At 37.9% G+C, this 22,185-nt stretch overlaps 1 protein-coding gene across 50 annotated transcripts in view; it reads right to left on the reverse strand.

Moving 5' to 3' along the window:
• The window catches only part of rims1 (regulating synaptic membrane exocytosis 1), a 333,818-nt gene that overhangs the window by 51,688 nt on the left and 259,945 nt on the right, over positions 1 to 22,185 (reverse strand). For 31 of the 50 annotated variants that reach the window (XM_062981928.1, XM_062981722.1, XM_062981731.1 and 28 more), the window contains 3 exons: positions 19,196 to 19,225; positions 6,033 to 6,145; positions 984 to 1,150 (listed from right to left, as the gene is read on the reverse strand). The exons of 2 other annotated variants lie outside the window; for them this stretch is intronic. In XM_062981928.1, coding sequence (XP_062837998.1) covers positions 984 to 1,150; positions 6,033 to 6,145; positions 19,196 to 19,225 — 310 coding nt within the window. The remainder of the gene's footprint in view (positions 1 to 983; positions 1,151 to 6,032; positions 6,146 to 19,195; positions 19,226 to 22,185) is intronic. 17 more of the 50 variants (XM_062981742.1, XM_062981882.1, XM_062981805.1 and 14 more) reach the window with 1 other exon arrangement.

The raw sequence follows: 22,185 nt of genomic DNA on the forward strand, positions 1-22,185 counted from the left end.
ACTGGATTACCACAGTAATTATTTCATATTACAGTAGAATCTCACTTATCCAACATTCGCTTATCCAGTGTTCTGGATTATCCAATGCAGTCTGCATTTTGGTGCTAAATTTGTAAATACAGTAATTACAACATAGCATTACTGAACACTGAACTACTTTTTCTGTCAAATTTGTTGTATAACATGATTTTGGTGCTTAATTTGTATAATCATTACCTAATTTGATGTTTAATTGGCTTTTCCTGAATCTCTTCTTATTATCCAACATATTCACTTATCCAACGTTCTGCTGGCCTGTTCATGTTGGATAAGTGAGACTCTACTGTATATTTATAATCTTATATTATCTGCTTAGAACTGGATTATATGAGGCCCCTTCTACACAGCTGTATAAAATGCACACTGAAGTGAATTATCTGGCAGTGTGGACTCAAGATAATCCAGTTCAAAGCAGATAATATAAGATTATAAATGGGTAATATAGCTATGTGGAAGGGCCTTGAGTCAACACTGCCATATAATCCAGTTAAAATCAGATAATCTGTATCTTATAGGCAGTGTGGAAGAGGCCTGAGGCCTAACTGTGCCTGTCCCTTGGGCTGAGCGGGTTGCTAGGAGACCAAGTGGGCAGAGTTTAGCCTTCTAACTGGCAGCAATTGGATAAAAAACAATTATTCCTTTCCCACTAATTAGGACTTTATTTTTCTTTTATTTTTGTTGTATGAACGTAGAGGCATGGATGAGGGGTTGTGTTGCCAAGTTTAGTGTTTCTGGGATGTGTACCTTTGTTGTTTTGTCCTAGGCCGAAATTTTTTTATCCTTTTATATATAGATTAAGAGTCCTAAGTTTGTTGTTGTCTTACTCTTCTTTATTTGTTCATTCATTTATTTTGGTTTTGGCAGCTAAGAATGACCATTTGCATATATAATATAAGTTTCACTGGAGAAGAAAGGGCTGTTTTAAGACAGTGTTGCAAACTCACCTGATTCTGCCCCTAGGGCGCTCGGATTGCTCTGACATAAAGCTTGTGCTGCTGAGGCGGGAGGCACTACTGGTACGGGAAATAGCTGACACATCACTGACATCACTATCTGATGACTTGGCAGAGACGTTATCACAACTTCGGTACTGATCTGCTTGAATATCATACTAAAGATTAAAAAGGAAAACGTGAGTTGCATTGTTCCAGTGTAAAAATGAAATCATAATGGCACAAATAACAGTAACAACATAGAGAACTCTTTTAAATTAATTTTTGTTGGAAAAGCAAAGGTTTGAAGATGATGTCTCCTTTAGTGAGTTGTTCTACAATACAAATTTACTCAGAAATGTCTACTTTTATGACAAATGTTCTCCTTCCTATATGATTTGAATTTCAAATGATTCTCTACTCAGAAAAGACTCTAATAAAGTTATGTTTTTTATTAAAAGAAAATATTGACATGCAGTATAGTTTTAAATAGAAGCACTGCAGTAACTAGTGCCATTCTCACCATCAGCATTGACTCACTGTTCTTTAAATCTAGATATTGAATGTTGCAATATCAACAGCATTTTAATCTTTATAAATTACATTAAATTACATTGAAATCTTTTTTATGTTTCTACTCTAAAGATTTTTTTCTAAACAGAAGCCTTACTCCATACATATAAAACTTTGCTGAAAGTGTTCTAATGGCAACCAATGTACTGCCAAGCCAGATTCAAAGGGCCCTTATTGTCACAAAACACCATTTAGAAACATAAAACCAGGTGCCCAAAAATACCATTTTACCTCCATCCATTCATGTTCTTCATGGAATTCTTGATATCTACATCATGATACAAAGAATTGCACCTGGTGGCACAATGGCAACTGGATTTGCCATTGATGCCCATCACCATGGAACTGATGACTACATGCTTTTGACATCAACAAGCTGAGTTCTTTTAAACATTGATTTTAGGTGGAGATAACTGTTTTAATGTTTATGTATTTATAACTTATTTAATTTTCCGGCATTGAATGTTTGCCGTATATGTTGTGCTCCACCCTGAGTCCCCTTCGGGACTCAGGGACAGAATACAAATGTTTTAAATAAATAAATAATAATACATTCTTCAAAGACTTGTTTTACAGAGCCTTGCAATCAACAACATTTTGGGTATTTATAATGTTTATAGTTTTTCATACAAATCTGACAAATTTGTATTAATTTCCTTAAAGTCAGGGAAGAATAACATCATTAGCTTCATCAGAGTAAAGAAAAAATCTAGGAAATTTCACTACGGTACTTCAAAAAAAAAGAAAGTGTGTGTGTGTGTGTATTGTATGACTTATTTTTAACAAAAGAACCAAATCAATAGATACAAGATTAGAAAGATTAGAAACCTGCCAATATTATCATTTTTTTCCAGGTGAAATTGGGGGAATATGGAAAAATAAGGAAGACAGGGAAAGTTATGTTCAATTATATATACTTGTGTACAGGTTGACCTGACATATAAGTCAAGGAAAGGTTTTGGTCAAAATTATGCATTTTGATTAAACCTATAGATACGCCAAGAATCATTCTGTGGAGAGGGGAAGTCACCAGTGCTGCCTTAGGAGATGAACTGTTCCTGGCTGCCCCTGCCATTTCCCCATTCATCCATTCAAAAAGGCCAGATGTGGCACCACGGCACAGAGCATAAGGGAGTCACTGCTTCTTTTAGGTTACGCAGAAATCGATCAAGTTTTGCCCTTTGCTGCTCTACTCACTTTTTGATAAAAGTGGAAGTACAGTAGAGTCTCACTAATCCAAGCTAAACGGGCCGGCAGAAGCTTGGATAAGCGAATATCTTGGATTATAAGGACTGATCAAGGAAAAGCTTATTAAACATCAAATTAGGTTATGATTTTACAAATTAAGCACCAAAACTTCATGTTATACAACAAATTTGACAGAAAAAGTAGTTCAATACGCAGTAATGTTATGTTGTAATTACTGTATTTATGAATTTAGCACCAACATATCACGATTTATTGGAAACATTGACTACAAAAATGGCTTGGATTATCCAGAGGCTTGGATAAGCGAGGCTTGGATTAGTGAGACTCTACTGTATATTACGTATATTGACCGGTGGATGTTGACACAGGTTTTTTAAATTGATTTTTGATTAAAATTTCTAGACTTATGCATGAGTATACATAACATTCCCAGTCTCACATGGCAGCAATGATAAACTTAAGCACTTCCTTAGGGAACATTTTTGTGATTTCACATGTGACAGTTTCAACAACTGCAGTAACTTCATAACTGTGGTTGAACAAGAAGAATTTATAACCAAGAAAAATAATATTTTGCTTTTGTTTAATTCAAGCATCAACTGGAAAATGAAAGCTTGTATTTATGATATGCTATCATACATCATGACAGCATATACGTGAAGACCCATAAACTCGCCAAACACTTTACATGACCGAGATTGATTATTGTTGTTTTATACCTGCAGCTATTGCTGTATTTTACTGATTTTAACCAGGGAGTTTTGTGAAGTGAGATATTTATGTTGGCTGTTACTCTTTTATGTTATTGTTTCTGCAATTTTTGTATTTTTGTGTTTGCATCTTTGAGTGCGTTGTAAGCCACGCCGAGTGGTGGGGTATAAATAAAGTTTTATTATGATCATGTGCTATAGCAATATCTAAGTCATTACTAAAGCTGACATGTAACTTTTTCTCTATGTGAGAGCAGATATTTGGAAAAGAAACATAACCCAACAGCTATTTAACTCCGTAGGTGGATTCACTGCAGTGTACTGTAGATTAAGAACTTTTCAGCTAGTTACCATGATGGCAATATATTATTTCTTGCACAAGCATCAGAGGAAGTTTGGCTCTCTGTTAGAGAAATAAGGATTTCTTGTCTTGTTCTCATGTGAGAAATGAAACATCTCAATTATTTCCTCCACACAGAGAAAAATGGAAATAAATTTTAGTGCTTGCTTCACAATAGTGTTTTTCTTAAGAAAGTAGAACAAGATTGGCTTAGCACAGAGAGGATTGCTGATCAAATTCCAGAGATCTGCACGTGTCTTTCATAACTTGCATTCTTGTGCAGGAGGAGGAAAATTTTGTGACAGTTGACAAGGTTGTCAAGACTCTTCTGACATTAAAAATGAGAAATAGGGGAAATATTCTCTACAACCTTACTCTGCATATCACTTGTTGAGAATTACAAGTGAGAGGATGGTATTGAGTTCAAGACCTGCTTGTGGCAAGTGCTGAGGGCAAGAAAGTGTGATTTGCCCAAGGTTACCAGGTGTGTTTCCATGATCAAGTGGGGATTCAAATCCAGATCCAACACTCAAACCATTACACCACACTGTCTCAGTTTATTAATACAGATCTCAAAAAGGCTTCAGAATTCTTTAAAAACAGGTGGAAACCTTCATTCACTCCTTGGTCTGTGTTGTGCAAAAATATAACACTGAAAAGAAAAGTTCAGAATGATAGTTTTCTTCATGTAATTACACATAATATAAAGTTTAATTCTAAACCTAGTTATGGATTGAATATATGTACAAATTCAGAGAAAAGAGGATCTTTATGTACAGTAGGGGCTGTGTTTCATTAAAGAGTCAATAAACACAAACAAAAAGATTCTGATCTTTCCTTTCTTTAACAAAGGAAAGGGCCCCACAACTATTGTTCTAATGTTTGTTATTTTTTTTGGGAACATACGGTGGGCATTGCGTTACCCTTAAGCCAAATGTGCCCCCCTCCTCCCAGCTACCAAAGATTAATTTATTTGGAAGATGATTTCAAAGATGATGATGATGATGATGATTATTATTATTATTTTGACTAAGAATGCCCAAAGCATGTTTCCTAGAGAGTATTTAGAAGTTCTCCTGATGAAGACAAAGTGCTTCTCAGAGGTAATACTGTTTCTGTCTCAAGCTGTAGGTGGGCAACTACAAAAAAGTGGTTCCTTATATAATTTTTTAAAGGGACCAGGAAGGAGCATTCCAGTCTAGCTTCCTAATGATCAGGATTGCATCTGATTAAATGAACCAAGAAAGCTTGTGCTAAAAATTTCTGTTTCCCAGTAAGTTTCAAAGGTGCTAATGTCCTCTTGTTTTTTACCATTAGAAAGGTATTGAAAACATCTGAAACATCATACCTCACAGTACACCTACAACTTTATCACATGGCCCTTTCGGACAATGCCATTTCGCCAACTTTTGATGGCAAAAGGGAAGGCACGCAGGGTGGCTCGTGCCCCTCCCTCCTTTCCATCAGATGGTACTCTTTGCATTGGTACCCTTTCCTTCTCCCTATCAGATGGCAGAAAGGGCAGCAACACGTGTTGCCCTGCCACCTTTTCTGCTATCACATGGGTATTTGGGGAGGAAAGTGCAGGTAGCTCCATTGGAGCAACCTGAACAACACTTTCCTTCCAGTTATGGATAACAGGTGTCTTTGGCATTTCGTCTCCACTTTGGGAGGAAAGTGGGCCAGGTCTGCCTGATGTTGTTCGATGGTGCATGAAAGGCCCTGTCCAAGCCGCGAAATAAAGCATCAAAATGGGGAATTTTTTCCCAGTGTTAAGAGGTCCTTTCCCTTCTGTTGAAGAAGTAAGAATAAACAAGAGATCACCTTCAACATCCTCCACATTTTTGGTACAATTTCCAAAGAAAGCTGATAAAAATGTTCCATATGGTTGATGTGTAGTTACCACAGTAAAAGCAGAGTATGATATTACATAGTATACATGGAAACCAGATATGCAATCAACTAGTGTTTTTTAATCTTGATTCTTGGTTGAAATGTCAGAAATCACACACTTTCTCAGTGAATTCTCAGGCTTCCCAGAATATTGAGTTTTTACTATAGAACTAGAAAGATTACTATTTCCAGTCTAATTCCTGGCCACAAGAGAAAATCAGGATCTGTAATGATTTCAAATGGCATTTTTTAGGTAGCTTTGAGCTACATCTTTAACATTCATATGTAACCTTCATCTTTCTAAAACATTATCATATATTTTAATACTCTCTTTACCTTGGAATATTGCTCACGTTCCAGTTCTTGACTAGAACCAGACCCTGTTGTCTGATTATAACGGTGCATTTTCATTTTCATCTGTCTTGTTCTCTCTTCCACTACTAAATTAGCTGTAAAACACATAATGGAAGCCTATTAAAAAGATACGTAAACATTTTTAAAATAACAAATTGCTTAGATGCAACTTTGAGCCTTTACAAGAAGTACTGAATGAACAAAACAAAGAGAACATGAACACAAAAATATAGGCTTGCTAATAACAGATATCATCTGGGAATTAGATTGAAATCCTTGTCTGACATGTTTTGAAATTTCGTATATATCCATATTGGGACAGAAAATATACATGTTCCCTAAACTAGGGAATATGTAGTGATCCCGAGTACCAAAGTTTATAAATGTGTATCTCTAGGTTGCACATTCATAACTTCTAATATCTTTATATTCGAAATGTCCCACTTAACTTTCAAAGGAATGTTGTTATCCCATTCAAAAGAACATTATTTGATATTTGCAAGTGTGGTAGATATAGGTTCCAACACCCCCCCCCCCAAATGTTCAGCACTGTTTATGTATTATTTATTATTTATTCTATTTTTAGCTTACCAACAGAGGGGGTCAAGGTAGGTACTTGTGCAATGCCATTAGTGTACATTGACTCTGCTAAAGTCTCAATAGTGAAATCATTTTTTAAAAATTAACAAGTTGCTGTCCCAAGGAACTTACAAACTACAGTTTAAAATGGAAAAAAATGAAGAAAGGGGAAGGATATAACAGAGAAAAGGGTGGATGTAGGGCAATGCAGTTACAGATCAATAAAAGGTAGCTACAACTGTGAAAGAGGATTCACTGGTTTAAACCAGTGGAATAAAGGCTTTCAGGGGGTTTGGAAGGCAACAAAGAGGGTAGCACTGTGAATCCATCCCAGAAAAAGAGCTAGGAACACCAAGAGGGATGGGCAGGTTTAGGACAGCAAGAGGTTTTTGGAAAGGCTTACAATGTTATTTCCCCCTCATTATGGCACAGAAGCTTTCCAGATTTCAGCAAATGGGTGAAATGAAAATATATTTAGGTATATATCAATGAATTATTTAAAGTGAATTGCTATTTCAGTATTAAAGATCTTAAACAATGCATTGTTTTCTAATGTAAACAAATACACACAGAGATCCATATGAAGCTAACCTCAAAAACGGCAAAACCATTATTTGCTATATATCTTCCAAATTTACCATACTATTCCACTCAGTTCAGCTCTATTGTACAAGCAATTCTCAGAATGTAAGGTTAGAGGTATGAAGAATGGGGTGCCCTGCTTTCCCCTACTCCTAAAAAAGATTCCTCTCATTTGTGTGTGGAGGAAGTAAAAAATATTTTTTTTGTTTGCCTAGGCTTTCCAGTTTCCCTCACCCTCATGGCTTCAAATCTCTTCAAAGATCCACTATGTTCAAAGGGACTAAAACACTAGTGTATCTTTACAGGATAGCAGTTATGAACAGCTCAATCCAGCATCTGTTGTCAATTAGGGTGGAGGAGAGCACTGGCGCATGGCATCAGATTATAAAGAATTCCTAAACTGAATTATTGTGTGTATGTATATATTTGCATATAGAACTCGGAAACATTTTTTTTACTATTGTTTCCATAATTGTCCTGGGTTAGTAGTTTCTGGGAGTGGTGAGACAAAAGCCAATTTTCACAAGTTTTGCCGGTATGTATAGATAAACAACACAGGGAAATCACTGATGCGGTGTACTAAAATGGTTACAATATTTTATGTTGAAAAAAGTATTGAAAATTAGTTCAAAATATCTCCATTACTAAAAAATTCAAAAATCTGAAAAAGAAACTAATTGTGCATCTACATTGTAGAATGAATGCAGTTTGACACAACTTTAATTGTCATGGCTCAATGCTACAGAATTATTAGGGCTGCGGAGCCCCCAGATGGCGTAGTGGACTAAGTGACTTGAAGGTTGGGTTGCTGACCTGAAAGCTGCCAGGTTCGAATCCCACCTGGGGAGAGTGCGGATGAGCTCCCTCTATCAGCTCCAGCTCCAAGCGGGGACATGAGAGAAGCCTCCCACAAGGATGGTAAAAACATCAAAACATCCGGGCGTCCCCTGGGCAATGTCCTTGCAGACGGCCAATTCTCTCACTCCAGAAGCAACTCAAGTTGCTCCTGACACAAAAAAAAAATTAGGGCTGCAGTTTTACAAGGATTTTAGCCCTTTCTGTCCAAGAGTACAGGTCTCTCACCAAATTACAATTCCCATTGAGCCGTGGATATTAAAGGGCTGTCAAACTACATTGATTCTCCAATGAAGATGCTCCCTAAGACCATCTGATATACAGTGCCCCTCTGGATATGCAATTAAGCAATCATGGATCATCATGAATCATATTCATTGTGATGTGATGTGAACAAATATATGCTGAAGTGCCACTTAATAATATGAGGAGTAATAATATGGGGTAATATGGGGTATGCCTGCTTCCATATCCACACAATCTCAGAACCCAAGGACACAGCAGGCCCAGTGTACATATTGAGGACAAGTGGACTCAAACATGCCTTCAAACTGAAAGCAATTTGAAATTTGATATATACATACACCATGGCATTCTGATTATTAGAAAAGTCTGAACTAGAAATGGTTAAGGTATAGTCAGGCCACAAATGTTAAAATGTGTACATTCATAGACTTCATTGAAATCTGAGAACATTTTCATATCACACAAAACCAAGAGTATGATATGGAGTAATTCTAGGAATCTCAATGGACTTCTGAGAATTTTTCCCCTCAAAGCAACTTTTCTGGATTCCAGCATAAAATAATGTCAACTGCAGGTGCAGTGGAATGCGGGAGAAATGCATTTTTCTTTGTTTTCAGATTTTGATCGAGGCAGAGATTTTTCCAGTTACAATAAAGTATACATACCTAGGTTTACACAGTATAAGCTAAATTGCTGATAGTATTCCTTTATTTATTAGTCACTGTTCTTTGTTTTCCAGCTGAAAAATATGAGGCTCACATATGTCAAGAAGAACACAAGAGCAATACAATTTTGTTTAGTTTTTGCCTATTTCAGACTCATGTGCAGGCATTCAATCTGATTCAGTTCCCTAATAGGTAACCTGATCAGGTTAAGATGCCTTTATAGCTATTCTTCTGTAATATCCAGTATCCAGCTGGGAGTGTCTCATCTCATGTTGAACCATTATTGTCTCCCAAGCCAAGTTTCTGTAAAGCATGTCAGGACTCATCCATAACCTAGAACTTCAGTTTAGCATAACAGAAATGAAGTTTAGGCCTCCAGAAAAATAGGACAGGCAACATTATCAAGGGAATGTGAACACAGCAATGGTAAGGGATATATGTGTGACTAGATTTCAAGGTTTCATTCTGTGCTATGCAGGACTGAAGACAAATTTCATTGGGGACAGAATTCTTATTTAGGGGCAATGTCCGAACTTAAGACCAAATCCACAGCTACAACACTGCAGTCACTGAAATACAACCCTAATCTGGGAAACAGAACCTGGAGTTGAACCAGGAGTTCACTTTTTTTTTTCTTTGTTCATCGAGAATTTGTTCATGTAAAGAGGCATTACGCGTTGTGCATATCTCACAGATTGTGCTGGGTAAAAAAAAACAGTAGAGCTTGAAATTAGATGAGATCTCTTGGATAAGAGCTGACTTAAATGCACTTGTCATAGCAGAAGTTGATAATGCGGTATCAGCAACTCTGTAAGATTAAACTGAGTTAGTTTCAGTTGGTGAGTACAGCAGATAGGGATAAACTGCTAGGAAGAGTAAGGAAGACAACTTGTCCTTTTGGTCCCTGTCTTTCTTGACTGGTCATGCAGGAAGGCGATGCAGTGAGAATTCAGCTGCATTGTGAAGATACAAGACAAGGAGGGAGGGAGGGAAGGTGATGGAAAATTCAGCAGTGAGAGCAGAAGAATACAAAAAGAAAGGGAGGAGTGGGTTGTGAGGGTAAAAGGAAAGACAAATGAGGGAGCAAAGGGGACAACAGAAAGAGCAATGGGAAGTATGGTATGCATTGTGAAGACGCAAGGAGAAACAAAAAGGAAGTAGCCAACTGTAAGAAAGCCAGTAAGAGAAGTGTGGGACAGATGTATTTTGAAAGTGTAAGGAGAAGTGAGGAAGGGAGTAGTAGCAACAGCCTTTAGTGGTGGGCACTTAAATACTGGCTCAAAATCAGAGTTTTTAGTTTAGGATCCAGTCTAATTCACCACTTAGCTCAGGATGAGTATATAAGCAGTTGGTTTAATAACAATTCTGAGAAACCTCCTCCATCAGCCTTTCCGCATCCCTCCTAACTCATCTGGGTTTTGACATGGCTCTCAAATCAATCAAACAGAGGCTGGGGGACACTGCCTTTTGTGATCTACGCTCTCGTTCTTATGTATCATGATCCCCTAGTGCCCTGTCCATACATTATGTTGGGCCTTTCCATGCAGCAAACTATCTAAAGAACTTGAAGGTGGCCAAATTCCGTTGGCTATTTTCTGAAGCAAGGTGTAATGTACTTGTGGAGATTTTTGGGTATCCCATATAATGAAAGATTGCCCATGCAACAAACAGGAAGTACAATACATCTACTACATTCTACTGTCATGCAGTTTTTATGAACAGGTCCAAGCTCACATAATCAACCCCCTACTAAGAAACTAGCTAGTCTGGTGAAATTTTATGTGAAGTTTTTACTTGGTGATGCCCTTCCCCATGTGACCTTGGCGGTTACCAAGTTTCTTTAAGAGGCAGCCAGGATTAGACAATACCCAATTTTAGACACAGGGTGAGACATGCTGACATTTCTTGTAGTCTTTTACCTATGTTTTAGCCAACATGTTTTTAAAGCAATTTTAACTGTTGTGAATTTTGCCCATTTGTGTGTTGTTAATCTCATTAATCTGCATACCGTGTACACCTATGGTGCAATAAAGCTCTTTGGACCATAATTAAATGTTGTAGTAGTAGTAGCAACAGCAGAGCAAGCAGTGAGAGTAATAGAGCAGAGGAAGAACAGGACAGAGGCACTACAAGAATGCAAGGACAAGCGAGCAAGGCAGGAGGAGTGAGCATGGGATGGGTGGGCTTCAAGAAGCAAAGCAGATGTGATGCCTCATGGGCCTTGTAGTCCTGTTCCTAGTGCCATCGAGGCAGATGAAGACGAAAACATGGGGTTTTCGCCGGTTCAACAAGAGCCGGAGTCTTTTCACCTGCCGGATGTTGATGTTTGTACCCAAGAATTCAGTAAAACAGACCTTGGACATTCCTCGCCTCCGTTCCCTAGGAGAGAATCCTATTGTGCTGACAGAGGAGTCAGGGAACAGAATCGCAGGAGTTTACGGATTGCAGCCAAACAACAGGCTGATTAGACCTGCTTCCCTTGGGAAATTCTAAGGAGTCTTGCATCTGGACAAAGTTGGGTTTCGCTTCCCGTTCTCTAGGGAAAGAGGTTGTTGGCGGGAAAACGAGACCCAATATAGGTGCCTGACGCGGGAGAATCTTTGCGGAGTCAACAGAGCTGCTTCAGGAGTGAGATCGTGTGTGGACTTCGTAACCCCAGTTCCTTGCTTCCCGGATCAAGAATTCAAGTACTGTCTTGCCTTGCTGTTATCCACGGACCTTGTTCCAAGATTCACTGTTTGCCTTGTTTCTAGTCACGGACCTTGTTCCAAGATTCACTGTTTGCCTTGTTTCTAGTCACGGACCTTGTTAAAGAACCAAGACTATTTCCAGCCTTGTTGTCAAGCTTCCTTGGACTTCTAAGACTCTGGCATTTCCCCACACTATTGCTTGGCAATAGTGTGTGTTTCGGTATTGGATTAAAACTTTGAACTCTAATATCATTTATTGGACAATACATTTTGGACTATATTTGACCTCATTTGAAAGGTCTGCTTCTGAACTATATTCTTCACTTGTTTTTATTACTATTATATATTTCCTTAATAAAGATATTAGATAGAGATTGGCCTCCGTGTATGGTTCTTGGTGCCCTGCTGCCTGGGGTCTGACAGCAGAGCTGTTTCACAAGAGCTCAATTAAAGATGAACAGGAGTAACAAAGAGAGCAGCCGAGTGGGAGAAGTAGGTAGGACTGCAATGGATAAATACATATTGAAGCAGGGCCAGCTGGAGATAATTTAAAATATTAAGCGGGGGTGGAGAAAAGCGCCCCTCCCGTCAGCGCCGCGCAGGGGGTGGGGAAAAGTGCCCCCCGCAGGGGCGGGGGAAGCCTGACGGTGCCCCCCGGGGACCTGCGCCCGAGGCGGCCGCCTCATGTGGCCTCTATGGTGGGGCCAGCCCTGTATTGAAGCATCAAGGTGGATCCAAGAATGAAATAGGAGAGATGGGACAGTGAGTGCTCTGAGTAGCAGAGTTCAATATGCAAGGGATACATTGTGAGGGTCAGAGGGGAGGCTAGGGGAGAGAGGGAGAGGGAAGGGAGAATGAGCAGTCTGACTGGTAAAGTGCAAAAAGTTGAGGCAGGATGCAGTTCTAGGAAACAAAGTGAGATGAGAGAGGGGGCTGAAGGGAGAGTGATGCAAGAAAGGGAGAAGGAAAGAGAGAAGGGGCTGTGAGACATGCAGTGGCAATGTACAGGGAGCAAGAGAAATGGGCAAGGTGAGGGGCAATGTACAATGGGAAGAAGATGTAGTGTCATAAGGGAAGGCAAGGAATAATTTCTGTTCCCCTTACAATAAGCAATACCTTTCAAAGTTATTAAGGGGATTCCTTTGCTAGATCTGCAGCAAAAAAATAACAAAAACTAGTATCTATCCAACAGTATTTACCCTTCATTACTATCATGTTTTATTTGGTGTAAGTTTTCCAGATTGTAACACACTTCATCAAATGGGCAGATATTTATACACATGGTTGAGATGAGAAGATTGAATTAGTCAGGTATGCAACAATGGAATTTTAAATAGCAGTTGAGTGGTAAAACTGACCTCCACTGTAAATGGGCTAATGAAAAGATAAATAGATGAAAGACAGTAGACTGTTTTCTAGTTTTAGTACATCTTTTCTATATTTCTAAAAAAAAAAAAATCAGACCATGCTCCAACCCTCACTTTAATCAGTGCTGTTTGTCCTTATTATCCTTGGCACCTGGGCATGTGAATCAGGTGATGTTTGCTCTGAAATCTCCAGTGGTATTTTCATGGACCTCTATCTTTTTGCTATCAGTGAAAACCTAATGATAAAAAATAGAGATCTGTTGAGATCATCATTGGAAGTAACTGGTAATGAAAAAATGTAGATATTATGGTTTCTTTTTATTTAGACTACACTAGGAACTCGCTTCCTAGAGAGATCAGGCAGGCCCCTACCCTCCTCTCCTTCCGAAGGAGCTTCAAAACCTGGCTCTTCCAAAAGGCCTTTGATACTTAATTTGTTGTTTCTGCCCATTTTATAATAGCCCCATTCTTGAGGTGTTGCCAATGTTATTTTGCACTTTATTGTCCATTTCAACCGTGAAATACCTTTCCCATTCCAGCACATTCTGTACTGGGTTTTATGAACTAGTCTCCTGTTTTAATATTGTATGTTTTATGTCGATTTTATCGATTGTTTTACTGATAACTGATGTTTTATTGGTATAATTGTTTTATTGTTGTATCATTGATATTTGATTGTTTTATCGGGCTAGGCCCCATGTAAGCCGCCCAGAGTCCCTCGGGGAGATGGGGCGGGGTATAAAAATAAAGTTGTTATTATTATTATTATTATTATTATTATTATTATTATTATTATTATTATTATTATTGGAATGTGCATGTTCATTTTACATGGTTTTCTTCTGAATTTTCTTCTGAATTTTAATCTCCACAGCATCTCTGTAAGATAGGTTTACTGAGAAGTAGTCATTGCCCATGGTCACATATTTAATTTAATGACTAAGCAGAGGTTTGAACTTAGGTCAGCATTTGTAAATTCTGCTCTATGTTTTTAAATCTCAAATCAGTTGCAATCTGTGTGTGTTTTTAAAAAAATGTAACACAGCTGAAGAAAAATGTAACAATGCATCACATTTGCATAATTAGAATGTTCAAAATAGATCCTTGTACTTGAGGAAGTAGAAAATGTCAACCCATGCCCAGTAGAAATTCAGCACCCTATCTTAGCTTGTATGTAAGAAACAAACCAAACAAAAATAGGTGAAGAGGAATTTTGCTATAGGGAGGCCTTTTCTGTGAGAGAGTAAGATCCATACTACTTCTTCCTTGCCAAAATGGATCAACTCTAGAGGCTGAATTAAGGCACTACTCCCCTCTTCATGATCGTCTCTCTAGGTGATTGACAAGAGTTCTTTCTAACAAATGCATTGTTCTGTTATGTGGGTGTCAGCACTCTTCAGTTTTAGGCACAGGGAAAAAGTGATTCTTCAACATCTTGGGTTGGAGAAGCACTGCCTATGGTCAGAGGCAACAGTTTCTTCAACAGGAGTCTGGATGTAGTAAAGCGGATTCTAATGTAAACAGTCATTTTGATTTTTCAAATGTTGTATGGCTAGATCTCAGTAAAACTGAATTTTCCCTGCAGGAATTCAGTTAAGGTTGCACACATGTTGTGAAGTCTGGGATAAAGTGTTATAATGCTAATGCCCAGAAATAACTGGATCCACTTGTTTCTGGGAGGTCATCAGGGGTGTACTGCTACAATTTGGAAAGATTAATCTCCATTTCTTTAAGAGAGATTTGGTGCTCAAGGAAATCTATAGGTGGGAGATGAAATGCATATTTTTCTATCTTGGCATGGAGTTGTGCTCTTGAAGTCATTGGAGAGCAGCTTTTATTGGGCATCATGAACTTTTTGGTTTGCGGTATATATATCAAGAAATCATCCAGATACATGATGACAAACCTATCTGAGTCTTAAGCTGCATGTGCTGTTTCTGGCAGAAATGGCTCCTGGTAAAACTCAGATGTGAAAAGTACCTCACTCCTGGACCATGCTATGAAAATAGGTGAGAAAAACATCCTCAGGACCAAGGGAAATTGAGGTATGTTTGCCAAATAGAACCAGACTTGTTCAGTATGGCCCTGGATCCCAAGTTTCATGGGCCTGGAGCATTATAAACAGCTATCCAGGTAGAAGAAAGAACTAGTATATGTAGCAACTGACCCCTTCCCTTGACAGAGGCAACAAATGCATTAGTTGGCAGATTCAGCTCCCATACACCCCTCATTTCCTTCAAAACGTCAGCCAGGAGAGGTCTTGACCAACAAAGTATGGCCAAATTTAGCAGCTAGATCAATAGTCATGCTTATGAATGCCACATTGTGGGAAAGTCGTCAGCACGGAGCCATGTGTATAACTGACAGTAAATTCATGATAAAGTTGACCCCTGAAATGTCATGTCATGTTAGGATTTGACATTCCCTCAATGTGTGCAAGTTTCTTAAAATCTCCAATATGTTGCTATAGCAAATTTTAGACACAAATACTACAAAAACCCATTTAGATACCACCTTTAAGAATATTCCCAAATGTTGATGCAGTATATAATTATTGCTCCAATCACTTTCACAGGCTACTATGACCCCTCTAACGTAGACTAGAGCCCAAAATCACTGAAACACCGCATGTATTACTTTTAAGGTAACAATAAATATTTCCTCACAATCATTTTTCATCTATCTTCAACTCCAAGCATGATTTCCACAAACCACCATAAAATACAACATATAGCATAGGTCCATATGGGGGAAATTTTAGCACATAGGTGGAGATTTGTAGCAATTTAGATATTGATTTCTCCTTTCCCAGTTCCCTAAATGGGTAGTATACATCTGGAGTACAATCTAATCTGGGGGTGGGGGGTGGATGCTAAACTGTGATCTGTTTTGCAGAGTTCCCTCCAAAGTACATAGAGATGGTATTGGATCCATAGGAATAAAGGGGAAGTGGATAAAAAAACCCGATAGTACTTTTTCAAAGCAGTCATATGCTTCAATGGTATTTAAGGCACTATTGAGTCCATTGTTTTGCTGTCTGACGTTTGACATTGCAATATTATTCATTTTTACAGGACATATAGGTCTGGGCCTAAACACCCTAAAGGCACCATATTGCAACTGATCTTGGAAGCTAATCAGGGCCAGCACTGGTTAGTGCTATTAATTCTCATAACAACCCTGTAAAGTAAGTTTCCGAGAGGTGGAGATAGTCCGTGGTCACCTGGAATTAGAACTTGTGTCTCCTCAATCCAAGAACTTTAACACACTAGGACAGGCATGGGCAAACATCTGACCTCCAGGTGTTTTGGACTTCAACTCCCAGAAATCCCAGTCAGCTTAATGGCTATTAGGAACTGTAGGAGCTGAAGTCCAAAACACCTGGAGAACCGAAGTTTGTCCATGCCTGGACTAGGACATGCCATTCTGATGGCACACTTTTAAATTAAGGGCAATAATTTGTAAATATTCTTTACAATCCTAGAAGTCTCACTGAGTTGGAAATCTTGTGACTGACTTCCAAGTATAAGAATGTGTTTGTGATCTCTTTATGGGTGGCTTAATTTGGTAACTTGATACATTAATTTAATCTTACTCCTGTCAATCTCTTTCACTTATAGATCCATACTTCCTATAGACTTATTCTAAAATGATGATAACAAAATGTTAGTTGTGTCAATCTTTCAATTACATTCTTGTTTGAAAGTAATCTATGGGAGAAATATATGTCAACTATTTGAGAACCAAGAGGAAAGGGATTTTTAAAAATCAGAATTGATACACAGTGTCTTTGAGACTCATATATGACGGATGAAATTGTTTTTGTGTATCATATGATGACTAATAATCTTGTGTTTTCAGGGTAAACATTTCCCTGTTTCATGTCCCAGCTTTCGTTCGGTGCCCTGATCTGTTTTCAAGAGCCTCCCGAAATCGGAATTGGGGCCCCAAAATTCGACCATTATGGGGGGGGGGCTCCCCACCCATTGCCTCCCCCTCCCGGTGTTCTTCTTACCTGCTGGCATCTGCTATTGCTCCTCTGGAGTAAGGCATTCAGCTGCAGGTGGATTCTGGACCTGCCTGCACACCTTGCCAGCTGCCACACACACCCTGCAACACTCTGGGAGAGTGTGTGTGTGGCAAGGCCTGAAAGTAGGCCTGGAGTTCACCTGCAGATGGCAAGCTCCAGGCCCTCTTGCAGGCCTTGCCATACACACTCTCTTCAAGAGTGTGAAGGGTGTGTTTGGCAGCTGGTGTGTGTGTGGTGGGGCCTGCTTGCACCAGTCACCAAACATGCCCTCCACACCTCTGAGAATGTGTGTGTGGCTGGGCCTGCAAGCAGGCCCAGAGCTCACCTGCAGACCCTGACAGCCACCAAACATGCCCTCCACACTAAGAGTGTGGGTGTGGTGGTGCTTGTAAGCAGGCCCGGAACTTGCCTGCAGCCTAGCTCCAGGCCTGCCTACATGCAGGCAAGGAGGCAATTTCGAGTCAACACGAAAGTAGGCTTTCATGTCGAGCATATTTCCGTGTCGGAAGAGGGCTCCTTGTTTTGCACACGGATTTCGCTCACATGTCTAATGACTAACTAACTACATACACACATACACACACAATTCATTTCTATGAACACTTTAAAAGACTATTATTTTTAGTAGTTAATTGGTCTTATCTCCTAACGATGCTTTTCTTCTTGCATGTTCAGTATTTACAATAAATGTGGAGAGAACAGGACCAAATTCTGAAGCCTGTTCTCATTCTATGGTTATTGCACTATGATTCCACTTTAACTACTATGGTTTTATCCTATGGAATCCTTGGATTTACAATATAGGGAGGGATTTTAGAATTCTTAGAAAGCTTTATTGCCCCAATAGACTACAAATGTCATAAGTTCACTGGGTGATGCCATGAAAGTGAAAATGGAATCATAGCGCTATAACTCTGCAGTGTGAAAGGGTCCCTTATGACTCCATCTCATGTGCTACTGCATTGGCTACACCCCACTATGAAGAGAATATATGAAATCAGGTCACCCTTGAAACACCACAGCATTTGTTACTCCTCTCCAGCATCTGCTACTTCAGCAATTCTCTCTCTTTTTTTGCACAATGACAGGGCTGTCCTTGCCAGTTTCATATAAGTCATGCCTAGCCATAGAAAGAGCTTTAATGATGTGTTCAACTAGAACTTAGAATATTATTATTTGTGTAGACTGAGAGAATGAATGAGAACAGAAGGCACAAGATATCACAAAAACCCATTGTTAGACGCAATGACTACTTACTGGACACATTGAATTACTGGAATCAAAGATGGCAGTAATTAACAGTCTTTAGTCCACCAAGTGTTTTGGACTTAATCTCCCAGAATTTTTGACAGTTGTCTAAGTTGGACAGGGTTTCTGGGAATTGAAGTCTCAAACACCTGGAACCATGACTATGCAATCTGTCTGCTGTTCTAGGCCACACCATGAATCTGAGTCTGAGTCATTATCTCAGTCTGCTACAAAACCCATTACATTTCAGACTAACAGAGCTATGACTTTGAATTTTTCCCTCTCTCACATAAGAATTCACAGCTTCATTTCTGGTTTGCATAAAACTGGAAAACCTGGGTTGAAAGTCGGTGAAAAGATCAGGAAAAAATAAGCCAGGTTCACATACTAGTTTATTATCCTAGCTTGTTACCTATTAGAAAGCCAAAGTTGACTCATTCAGAAAGAAGGGGGATCGCTGCTTAATGCAACCCAAAAAAGAAAACTGAAGAGAATACCAAGAAGAAGCTTAGGGTGGAGGAAGTCAACGACAACTTATTGTGCATCATATGGATTCTTCTAGCAGTCCTTAATACTGATCTGAGTACTATATGACACGTACTCATTGTCTACTGCATGACGCTAACCAATAGTAGTAAATAAAAATACATTTAACGGTGTCTGTTTTAATTTGGGTCAGAGGTTATATTTTAAAAATGGACCAAAATCAGAAGAAAAACCTATTCTATCCATGTAAAGACATATAGGTGAGGAGAAACAATGTTTTCTACAGATGTACATACTCAGTTGAATGTAACCTATAAAAATGGATTGATGTGAAATTAGTGCAGAATAAAGGTAAAAAAATATGACAGGTGTTAGTAAAATTGACATGAATATTTACCTTTTGAAGATGGGCTATAACTTTCTTGTTCTTCAATGAATAAAATGCACGGAATGATGGGAACAAAAGAAAGAAATCAGCAAATTTAAAGTTAGACAAAAAGGTGTTATACATGAGAATGATAAACACTATTGGCATTGTTGCAGCATGCATAAAATTAGTATGAGAAAACTTGGATGGCAAAACCATGGTAAGTAATAAAGTCTGAGGCAGATACAGTGTTAAGCATGCTGAAACCCATTGTAACCATCTTCCAAAGTACAGTTAGCATTACTCTAAAAGGAGAAAGATTTGTTTGATCTGGAAAGAAACCTGAGTATCTATACCGGTGTAGATTGTGATCTGTAACTTTTAAAAAACAAAGTTTAAAGTTTGTAAAAAATGAAGGTACATCTTGATGACAGGTCAAGCACTTAAGAAATCAAGTTGGTATAAAGGGTCATGGGTGTGAAAAGATGTGTTTTCACTTTTCAGTTTTTCACATCTATCATTTGAGAATCTCATACTAAAACAAAAATAAAGTGTTTTAATGTATAAGTTTAAAACACACATTGCTGCAAATATGTCCTTTCAATCCATTTCCATATAAAGTGTACTCACGTATCGCACTTAATTAGACCATTATTAACAAATATGTGACCATTTCAGAAAGCACTCTCTAGTTTACTTCACAACTAAAGCAAAACTTGTACTGCAAAACATTGGAAGCACACAGTCACACACACAAAGAGTAAAGCGCCCATGGAAATATGTTAACAAAAGACTGAATGGATGTATAACTATTTAATGACTTTTTAAATAGCAATGATCATACTTTATACTATGCCCTTCCAAAACCCATGAATGAAAAGTTAGAAATAGTGTTATTTAATGTTTTTCTTCTTTGAAAGCACACGTCCACCTTTAAATGTGTTAAATAAGTGCACCTATATGTGTAATGAATCTATGTTTTCCCCTAGATGTTTTCCATACCATGCCAACAATGAATGCTAGTATAATCTGAAGACAAAATTCCCAAAGGCATTTAAACAACTTATTGATGTGAATAAGAAATAAGTCATCTTAAAAAATACAGTTCTTCTGTTTTAAATCTATAATGAAGACTATTTAGATATGGTTACTCATATTGTTTTTGAACAATTGTAGTTCCATAGGTAATTGCATTTCACTCTCTCCAAATCAGAATCAACTATTTTAAATGAGTAAAATTCCATAAAAGAATTAACACAAAGACACTTGAATTTGAACAAGAAAAAATATTTTTCCTATTAAGAGGCTAACCTGAGACATTCCTATAAGAATCCTTATTCTTATATCTAAACCAATACAATGTCCTTATATTTCTATATAAACGATTATGTAGCCACCTAGAAAGTGGCTACATGGTCTCAAAGAACCAAATACTCTTCCGTTACTGATGTATGATCTTTTGGAATTATCATGTCATCGTTATCATCTGCAACAAACACAACTATAAAACTCCAACAAAATGTTCAGATTTGAATAATACGGAATCAATTTACTCACTGGTTATGATACATCTGTTCAAAAAGAATGATATTTCAAAAAATAATTCTTTTTCAAATGGTATGTTAGTACAATAACTGAGTTTTTGCTTGTGTGCTAACACCTCAAGAAGTTTAAACGCATATAATTCAAAACCATTATAGAAACACGTTTGAAAACCTCTTAGTATTATCCTATAATATTGATGCAGGGGGAAGTAGTATGTTTGAAAGAGATAGTAGTAAGAAATTGTCATAAGCACACAAACTATAGTCTTCACATGATACATTTACATCCCATTAAAATTAGTCGGAATTCAAATCAAGTCAATGTATAAATAACAAGTAAAAATGTGGAACCCTAGTATTACAAATATCTGCAATCACATCTTGGTGGTCAAAAAGTTCAAAAGAAGTCCAGAGATCCATAACGAGTAATAACAGAATCATATCCCCTACTTTTAATGGCATACTTTCTCTAAACCCTTCCGTGTGTTTAATACCTCTAATCTCTATTTTTCAGCTCCACGATTCATACTTGCACTGTCGGATGCATACTCTATTTGAATATGACATGATATAATGCAATCTTTACAGAGTTAAATATTACAGTATGCTACAAAGAACTACAAATGTCAAACTAGATCAAAAATCAGAGACACAAAACTGAACAATTTACTCAATTCTTTATCACAGATTTAATTCAAAGAAATTCATGTCTTATGACCACATTTTACCATCAATGACACTCTTCTGTGAGAAGAATTAGTATAGCTGCTCTTAGTGCAAAAACCTAGCCTATTTCGATGTCCATCCCATCATTTTTGTTCCCGTTCGCCAAGAGAAAAGTTACTTAAGAACCAGTTTCTTCAGTTTTGTGCAATGGAAGCATTATACCATTGTGTTCATGTTTCTTTATGCATCCCAAAATGTGACATTTGCGATTAATTATACATGAAACTGTTCTTTTTCAGATGTTTAGTGAAATGTAATGGGAAAAAAAAATACTAAATCAACCATTCTTGTAGTAATAGATGAACATGTAATCCTGGCATCATCTTTATAGACATGCCTTAATGAAACCCTGAATATTACGTTTGTATAATTTGGTGCTGAAGTTGTTGAGCTTTTCAGATATGATTAAATTTCTCCTTGATTTTAGCATGGGTCTGCTGCTATAGAATCTATATATAAGGATGTCTTGAAACTTATATCCCCTCAACCATGCATAGATTTCTCAGTTTCTATACTTTACATGCATACATCTGATACTAACAGTTATAGTTACTGCAACTAGCCAGATATTTGATGACTTTCCCCCTCTTAATTGTGGAGAAATTATTCCTGGCCCACAAAGATATCTCAGGAAAATCCTGTTCCATTGAGATCAGAGGCGATAAATATATACTTAAAATCTGTTTTCTGCTTTGAAGATCTCAACATTGTTGGCTTAATGAATGGCTGAACAAAATCACACTTATATAT

This window comes from Anolis carolinensis, chromosome 1, assembly GCF_035594765.1.
Source record: "Anolis carolinensis isolate JA03-04 chromosome 1, rAnoCar3.1.pri, whole genome shotgun sequence".
NCBI classification, from domain to species: domain Eukaryota; kingdom Metazoa; phylum Chordata; class Lepidosauria; order Squamata; family Dactyloidae; genus Anolis; species Anolis carolinensis.